At 34.7% G+C, this 9,437-nt stretch overlaps 1 protein-coding gene across 5 annotated transcripts in view; it reads left to right on the top strand.

Moving 5' to 3' along the window:
* Positions 1-2,078: 2,078 nt before the first annotated feature.
* Positions 2,079-9,437, top strand: part of LOC113827644 (uncharacterized) — a 7,911-nt gene continuing 552 nt past the window's right edge. The window contains exons 1-4 of one of the 5 annotated variants that reach the window (XR_011399420.1): positions 2,079-2,221; positions 3,896-4,034; positions 8,446-8,590; positions 9,284-9,437. The exon at positions 9,284-9,437 is cut by the window's right edge and continues 552 nt beyond it. Coding sequence is in view for 3 of the 5 variants with exons in the window: in XM_070136288.1 (XP_069992389.1) it covers positions 2,188-2,221; positions 3,896-4,034; positions 8,446-8,536 (264 nt within the window). In the remaining 2 variants the exon portion in view is untranslated. The other 4 variants (XR_011399419.1, XM_070136288.1, XM_070136289.1 and 1 more) reach the window with 4 other exon arrangements.

Genomic DNA, 9,437 nt, shown 5'->3' with positions numbered 1-9,437 from the left:
GTCTGTTCTTCACGTCTGTTTGTCTGTCTGTTCTTCACGTCTGTTTGTCTGTCTGTTCTTCACGTCTGTTTGTCTGTCTGTTCTTCACGTCTGTCTGTCTGTCTGTTCTTCACGTCTGCCTGTCTGTCTGTCTGTTCTTCACGTCTGTCTGTCTGTCTGTTCTTCACGTCTGTCTGTCTGTTCTTCACGTCTGTTTGTCTGTCTGTTCTTCACGTCTGTTTGTCTGTCTGTTCTTCACGTCTGTTTGTCTGTCTGTTCTTCACGTCTGTCTGTCTGTCTGTTCTTCACGTCTGCCTGTCTGTCTGTCTGTTCTTCACGTCTGTTTGTCTGTCTGTCTGTCCTTCACGTCTGTCTGTTCTTCACGTCTGCCTGTCTGTCTGTCTGTCCTTCACGTCTGTCTGTTCTTCACGTCTGTCTGTCTGTCTGTTCTTCACGTCTGTTTGTCTGTCTGTCTGTCTGTTCTTCACGTCTGCCTGTCTGTCTGTTCTTCACGTCTGTTTGTCTGTCTGTTCTTCACGTCTGCCTGTCTGTCTGTCTGTTCTTCACGTCTGTTTGTCTGTCTGTTCTTCACGTCTGTCTGTCTGTCTGTTCTTCACGTCTGCCTGTCTGTCTGTCTGTTCTTCACGTCTGTCTGTCTGTCTGTTCTTCACGTCTGTCTGTCTGTTCTTCACGTCTGTTTGTCTGTCTGTTCTTCACGTCTGTTTGTCTGTCTGTTCTTCACGTCTGTTTGTCTGTCTGTTCTTCACGTCTGTCTGTCTGTCTGTTCTTCACGTCTGCCTGTCTGTCTGTCTGTTCTTCACGTCTGTTTGTCTGTCTGTCTGTCCTTCACGTCTGTCTGTTCTTCACGTCTGCCTGTCTGTCTGTCTGTTCTTCACGTCTGTTTGTCTGTCTGTCTGTCCTTCACGTCTGTCTGTTCTTCACGTCTGTCTGTCTGTCTGTTCTTCACGTCTGTTTGTCTGTCTGTCTGTCTGTTCTTCACGTCTGCCTGTCTGTCTGTTCTTCACGTCTGTCTGTTCTTCACGTCTGTCTGTCTGTCTGTCTGTCTATCTCGACACATGAACATTTATAAATCCACAACATACATAAATGTATGTATTTATATAATCTCTATCTGAGAATATATTCGAAAGATATTACTGACATTATGTTATTACGTAATTCTGAGGGATGGATATAAACATGACTATACATGTGAATATGAACATAGATGAATAAATATATATTTATATATCTATATCTATTTATCTATTTCTCGCTTTATATATATGAATGCACGAAAGCCATAATTCACACACACACACACACACACACACACACACACACACACACACACACACACACACACACACACACACACACACACACACACACACACACACTCACTGTTGAAAAGAATGCATGTAAAATCGTTATCTGAATCCTAAATCCCCTTTTTATCTAATCAAATTAATTAAATACAGTCCTAAATGATGTCAGTGTTCTGTTATCAGATGGACTGATAAGGTTTTGGGAAAATCTACTATTTTTTACAGTATATACTGTTAATTATGTTTATACATATATAAATACGTAAATAGATATATATGAATACACACACACACACATACACACACACACACACACACACACACACACACACACACACACACACACACACACACACACATATATATATATATATATATATATATATATATATATATATAAATATATATGAATACACGCACACACACACACACATATATCAAGTGTATATATGTATGTGTGGTTGTGTGTATGTGTGTGTTTGTGTGTATGTTTGTATATACATACATACATGCATATATATGTGTATATATATAATCACACACACACACACAATCATATATAACAAAGACCAAGTCAACTTTCCAATCATCTGCGTCGAACACAATAAACCAAAGAATAATCCCCATAATCCACCAACCGAACCCACCGCCGTACAATCCCAATCCACGTCGCACCTAATCACCAACGGAAACGACCCACGTGACGAAAAAATACGATAAGAACCCCCTTATCCATTGTATGTGAACCTTTCCACGGATTGAGACGAAGATAACCCGGGTCTTCATATAAGGACGCAGCGAGAGGAGGAGTTCCATTCGTCCGTTTTCTCTGCTGTCGGTGACTTCGGATTCGTGTTTGAGAGGGAAGTAGGACTACAATATGGCTCGTGTTGCTGTTGGTCTTATTTTGGCTGGTGAGGCTCAAAGGGCGGTTTTGGTATCGTTGTTGGTGTTATTAATCTAATTGTTAGTGTTATAGTGATGATGGTGGTGATGATGATCGTTATCACCATAACCATCATTATCACTATCATTATCTTTATTTTCTAATTTTCATCATCGTTACGTATACAAGCTATAGATAATAATTAAAAATAATATATACATACATACATATCTATCTATATATCTATCTACATATATATATATATATATATATATATATATATATATATATATATATATATATATGTATATATATATATATATATATATATATATATATATATATATATATATACGTATGTATGCATATATATACATATATATATAGTGCATCAATCTTAGATACTATTAATAGATTGATTTGTTGCTCAACATCCTGGACGTAGGTTAATTTTCATAATTTTCATAATCGAATTAAATTTTTTTTTGCCTTATCTTTCAATTTATTTTCTAACTATTCTGAAACTTATTTCCCCCTTAAAACTATCCTTTAACCAGATATTGTTAAGCCTTTATTTTTCTTTTTGTATTGTGATAAAAAGTATTCAATCATAAATTGATTTAATCGTATTCTTGAAACAATCAGTAGTATCAAATAATTTCTCTAATATTCTAAGCTGAAAATGTATTTACTCTTGTTTAACTTTTAAAATTCGAAAAGAAATACTTTAATTCCCCCTTTTTGTATTATAGATTCAGATGACATTCAGATATTCCACGAAAAATCAATATAACCAATTTCTCTTAAATATATTCCTAAAACATTAACATATTGATTTTCTTTTTTCAGTCTAAAGACAAATCTCTTGTCTTAAGCTATTTTTAAAAATCGTTTCCTTTAGTTCCTCTGGGTTAAATTTAAAGAAAATTTCCTATCAACATTTAACCTAAACCGTCTCAACCATTAATGTTTTTCTACAGATCCTCAGTCAATTTTAGCCCGGTTTATTAGGATAGGAATTTTTATTCATTGTTCATTTATGTATTAGTCCTTTTTTAAAATGATATAGGCATTTTAATAATCATTTTGATAATTCCTTTACTGGCAAACCCGTGATTGTTTATTTCATGGCCAAAGGAATAACTTTCTTTTCCTTTTCGTCCTCTTAACTTTTATTTTCTCTCCATCATGGTAAAACAGTCTATTTTTTATTAAAAAACAAACAAACTTTAGAAGTGATATAATCAATATTTCTTTTTTTCCAGTCATAAGGGTTTGTTTCTAAGCCAAAGTCACGGACATTATTTTTTTCACTTCTGAAACCAAAGTCGTTCAGATGTAATTCCCTTGCATTCAAACACAGAAAAATATGTATTTTTTTCCCAACGCCTTTCCTTTTTTAAATGTTGGATGTTTTTTTTTTTTTTTTACATATTTTGACATAGTTCCCTCTCGAAACAGCCTAAATAGCTGCGTAAACATAATATTTTCATTTTGTCTCTAGCCATAGCCATTTTAAGTCTGAGACATTGGATTCGGACACGGCCAATCCCCTTTCTTCGCTAACTAAATTATTCACTAACATTCAGACATAATTCCCTTACAATCGAACCTTCTAAATCATCATAATAAACAATTTACCCTTTGAAATGAAAAAGAAAAGAAGAAAATACAAACATTACCTATTTCCCGTGTTCTCTAGCCCTGGTCGCCTGTGTCGCAGCCAACGGAATGGGACAAGGTCAGCCGCCCAAGTTCCAATGCGTGGAAAATGGCTTCTTTGCCGACTACTACCGCAACTGCATGATTTTCTACAGCTGCGACAACGGCGTCAAAACCACGTGAGTTTTTTTTTTTAGGTTTTTGTTGATTCTCTTTGGTTTTGGTTGATTCTCTTTGGTTATGGTTGATTCTCTTTGGTTTTGGTTGATTCGCTTTGGTTTTGGTTGATTCTCTTTGGTTTTGGTTGATTCTCTTTGGTTTTGGTTGATTCTTTTTGGTTTTGGTTGATTCTCTTTGGTTTTGGTTGATTCTCTTTGGTTTTGGTTGATTCGCTTTGGTTTTGGTTGATTCTCTTTGGTTTTGGTTGATTCGCTTTGGTTTTGGTTGATTCTCTTTGGTTTTGGTTGATTCTCTTTGGTTTTGGTTGATTCGCTTTGGTTTTGGTTGATTCTCTTTGGTTTTGGTTGATTCTCTTTGGTTTTGGTTGATTCTCTTTGGTTTTGGTTGATTCTCTTTGGTTTTGGTTGATTCGCTTTGGTTTTGGTTGATTCTCTTTGGTTTTGGTTGATTCTCTTTGGTTTTAGTTGATTCTCTTTGGTTTTGGTTGATTCGCTTTGGTTTTGGTTGATTCTCTTTGGTTTTGGTTGATTCGCTTTGGTTTTGGATGATTCTCTTTGGTTTTGGTTGATTCGCTTTGGTTTTGGTTGATTCTCTTTGGTTTTGGTTGATTCGCTTTGGTTTTGGTTGATTCGCTTTGGTTTTGGTTGATTCTCTTTGGTTTTGGTTGATTCGCTTTGGTTTTGGTTGATTCTCTTTGGTTTTGGTTGATTCTCTTTGGTTTTAGTTGATTCGCTTTGGATTGGTTGATTCTCTTTGGTTTTGGTTGATTCTCTTTGGTTTTAGTTGATTCTCTTTGGTTTTGGTTGATTCTCTTTGGTTTTGGATGATTCTCTTTGGTTTTGGTTGATTCGCTTTGGTTTTGGTTGATTCTCTTTGGTTTTGGATGATTCTCTTTGGTTTTGGTTGATTCGCTTTGGTTTTGGTTGATTCTCTTTGGTTTTGGTTGATTCTCTTTGGTTTTGGTTGATTCTCTTTGGTTTTGGTTGATTCTCTTTGGTTTTGGTTGATTCGCTTTGGTTTTGGTTGATTCTCTTTGGTTTTGGTTGATTCTCTTTGGTTTTAGTTGATTCTCTTTGGTTTTGGTTGATTCTCTTTGGTTTTGGATGATTCTCTTTGGTTTTGGTTGATTCGCTTTGGTTTTGGTTGATTCTCTTTGGTTTTGGTTGATTCGCTTTGGTTTTGGTTGATTCTCTTTGCTTTTGGATGATTCTCTTTGGTTTTGGTTGATTCGCTTTGGTTTTGGTTGATTCTCTTTGCTTTTGGATGATTCTCTTTGGTTTTGGTTGATTCGCTTTGGTTTTAGTTGATTCTCTTTGGTTTTGGTTGATTCTCTTTGGTTTTGGTTGATTCTCTTTGGTTTTGGTTGATTCTCTTTGGTTTTCGTTGATTCTCTTTGGTTTTGGTTGATTCTCTTTGGTTTTGGTTGATTCTCTTTGGTTTTGGTTGATTCTCTTTGGTTTTGGTTGATTCTCTTTGGTTTTGGTTGATTCTCTTTGGTTTTGGTTGATTCTCTTTGGTTTTGGTTGATTCTCTTTGGTTTTGGTTGATTCTCTTTGGTTTTGGTTGATTCTCTTTGGTTTTGGTTGATTCTCTTTGGTTTTGGTTGATTCTCTTTGGTTTTGGTTGATTCTCTTTGGTTTTGGTTGATTCTCTTTGGTTTTGGTTGATTCTCTTTGGTTTTGGTTGATTCTCTTTGGTTTTGGTTGATTCTCTTTGGTTTTGGTTGATTCTCTTTGGTTTTGGTTGATTCTCTTTGGTTTTGGTTGATTCTCTTTGGTTTTGGTTGATTCTCTTTGGTTTTGGTTGATTCTCTTTGGTTTTGGTTGATTCTCTTTGGTTTTGGTTGATTCTCTTTGGTTTTGGTTGATTCTCTTTGGTTTTGGTTGATTCTCTTTGGTTTTGGTTGATTCTCTTTGGTTTTGGTTGATTCGCTTTGGTTTTGGTTGATTCTCTTTGGTTTTGGTTGATTCTCTTTGGTTTTGGTTGATTCTCTTTGGTTTTGGTTGATTCGCTTTGGTTTTGGTTGATTCTCTTTGGTTTTGGTTGATTCTCTTTGGTTTTGGTTGATTCTCTTTGGTTTTGGTTGATTCTCTTTGGTTTTGGTTGATTCTCTTTGGTTTTGGTTGATTCTCTTTGGTTTTGGTTGATTCTCTTTGGTTTTGGTTGATTCTCTTTGGTTTTGGTTGATTCGCTTTGGTTTTGGTTGATTCTCTTTGGTTTTGGTTGATTCTCTTTGGTTTTGGTTGATTCTCTTTGGTTTTGGTTGATTCTCTTTGGTTTTGGTTGATTCTCTTTGGTTTTGGTTGATTCTCTTTGGTTTTGGTTGATTCTCTTTGGTTTTGGTTGATTCGCTTTGGTTTTGGTTGATTCGCTTTGGTTTTGGTTGATTCTCTTTGGTTTTGGTTGATTCGCTTTGGTTTTGGTTGATTCGCTTTGGTTTTGGTTGATTCTCTTTGGTTTTGGTTGATTCTCTTTTGTATTTGGTTGATTCTCTTTGGTTTTGGTTGATTCTCTTTGGTTTTGGTTGATTCTCTTTGGTTTTGGTTGATTCTCTTTGGTTTTGGTTGATTCTCTTTGGTTTTGGTTGATTCTCTTTGGTTTTAGTTGATTCGCTTTGGATTGGTTGATTCTCTTTGGTTTTGGTTGATTCTCTTTGGTTTTGGTTGATTCTCTTTGGTTTTGGTTGATTCTCTTTGGTTTATGTTGATTCGCTTTGGATTGGTTGATTCTCTTTGGTTTTGGTTGATTCTCTTTGGTTTTAGTTGATTCGCTTTGGATTGGTTGATTCTCTTTGGTTTTGGTTGATTCTCTTTGGTTTTGGTTGATTCTCTTTGGTTTTGGTTGATTCTCTTTGGTTTTGGTTGATTCTCTTTGGTTTTGGTTGATTCTCTTTGGTTTTCTTTGATTCTCTTTGGTTTTGGTTGATTCTCTTTGGTTTTCGTTGATTCTCTTTGGTTTTGGTTGATTCTCTTTGGTTTTCGTTGATTCTCTTTGGTTTATGTTGATTCTCTTTGTTTGTTTTCGTTGAGTTTCTTTGGTTTTCGTTCAGTCTCTTTGGTTTTCGTTAAGTTTCTTTGGTTTTCGTTCAGTTTCTTTGGTTTTCGTTCAGTCTCTTTGATTTTCGTTCAGTCTCTTTGGTTTTCGTTGAGTTTCTTTGGTTTTCGTGTTAAAGAGAAAAGATGTAATGCGAACGAGGGAAGGTTTATGAACAGGTGAAAGTGATATGGTCGAAAATGAACGAAAAAAGTGATACATTTGAGAGAGAGTAATAGAAAGTTAAAAAGGAGTGAGAGAATATTCTAAAATTAATAAAGAGTGAGAGAAATGATACGTTGAGAAAGAGCGGAATAAAATAAAATGCACCTGGATTTTATCACAAGATATTCGCAGCAGTTGTCTAGTTTGTCATTCGCGTGATGATTGTCTCTTGACGGAACAAAAAGGATTGGCTGGAAGGAAGTGGTTGGGTTGATTGACGTCTCTTTTATAGGTGTTTAAAGGTTCCCTGTCTGTCTGTCTGCTTATTTGTCTCCCTCTCTTTCTATCTTTATTTCATCTCTCTCACTCTCTTTATATATATATATATATATATATATATATATATATATATATATATATATATATATATATATATATATATATGTGTGTGTGTGTGTGTGTGTGTGTGTGTGTGTGTGTGTGTGTGTGTGTGTGTGTGTGTGTGTGTGTGTGTGTGTGCGCGCGCGTGTGTGTGTATTCATATATATTTATGTATTTATTTATTTATGCATTCATCTCATCTCTTGTTTCATCTAACTGTATCTATTTATTACCTCATCTCTCTCTCTCTCTCTCTTTCTCTCCTTCTCCCCCTCTCCCTCTATCTCCCTCCCTCCCTCCCTGCTTTTCTATATTTACAGATATATGTTATCTAAAAGTTCAGATATTAACGTTTTATTCCTTATATCAAACGCCCAGTGAACGCCTCTAGGCAATGTTAGTATAAGGATTCCAAATGTTACACAATCTTTTAATGAACTTGGCGACCACGTCTACATAGAAACGAGAAAGCTTAATATTTCTGTATAGCCTTAAAAAGATATTACTCTTCATTTTTTTCTTGTTTTAGAGTTATTAAATTTTGATGAAAATATTACCATTCACTTTTTTTTCTTCTTTTTTGGTCTATTTTTTTAAAAAATCGGATTAGAGTTATTACATTTTGATGAAGATATTACCTCTCACTTTCTTTTTTTCTTTTAACTTTTTTATTTCGGATTAGAGTTATTCAATTTTGATGCTCTAAATTTCTTCTTGTTTCATATCCTCATTTTTTCTTCTTTTTTTCGTCTTCATTTTTAAACATTTCGGATTAGAATTATTCAATTTTGATTATCTAAATTTCTTTCTTTTTTTCTTTTACATCCTCAGCTTCGCCTGTGATCCGGATAAGCGCTTCGACAGTACCCTGAACGCTTGCATGCCCACGAACGAGGTTTTGTGCCCATACCCCTCGGCTTAGAAGAGAAATACCCACACTTGGGTCTTCGTGTCATAAAGTCATTCTGATATGAAGGCATAATAAGAAACGAGAAAAGATTGGATATGATACACTTAGGTCTTCGTGTCATAAATTGATACTGATATGAAGGCATAATAAGAAAATAGAAAAGATTGGATATCATAATACATTTGGGTCTTCGTGTCATAAAGTCATTCTGATATGAAGGCATAATAAGAAAAGAGAAAAGATTGGATATCATAATACACTTAGGTCTTCGTGTCATGAGGTCATACTGATATAAAGGCATAATAAGAAACGAGAAAAAAATGGATATTATAATACACTTAGGTCTTCGTGTCATAAAGTCATACTGATATGAAGGCATAATAAGAAAAGAGAAAAGATTGGATATTATAATACACTTAGGTCTTCGTGTCATAAAGTCATTCTGATATGAAGGCATAATAAGAAAAGAGAAAAGATTGGATATGATACACTTAGGTCTTCGTGTCATAAAGTCATACTGATATGAAGGCATAATAAGAAAAGAGAAAAGATTGGATAATATAATACACTTAGGTCTTCGTGTCATAAATTGATACTGATATAAAGGCATAATAAGAAAAGAGAAAAGATTGGATATGATACACTTAGGTCTTCGTGTCATAAAGTCATACTGATATGAAGGCATAATAAGAAAAGAGAAAAGATTGGATATCATAATACATTTGGGTCTTCGTGTCATAAAGTCATTCTGATATGAAGGCATAATAAGAAAAGAGAAAAGATTGGATATTATAATACACTTGGGTCTTCGTGTCATAAATTGATACTGATATGAAGGCATAATAAGAAAAGAGAAAAGATTGGATATCATAATACACTTGGGTCTTCGTGTCATAAAGTCATTCTGATATGA

This window comes from Penaeus vannamei, chromosome 21, assembly GCF_042767895.1.
Source record: "Penaeus vannamei isolate JL-2024 chromosome 21, ASM4276789v1, whole genome shotgun sequence".
Classification (NCBI taxonomy): domain Eukaryota; kingdom Metazoa; phylum Arthropoda; class Malacostraca; order Decapoda; family Penaeidae; genus Penaeus; species Penaeus vannamei.
Note: the sequence above shows the minus strand (reverse complement) of the source record. Positions and strands in the feature narration are given on the sequence as shown.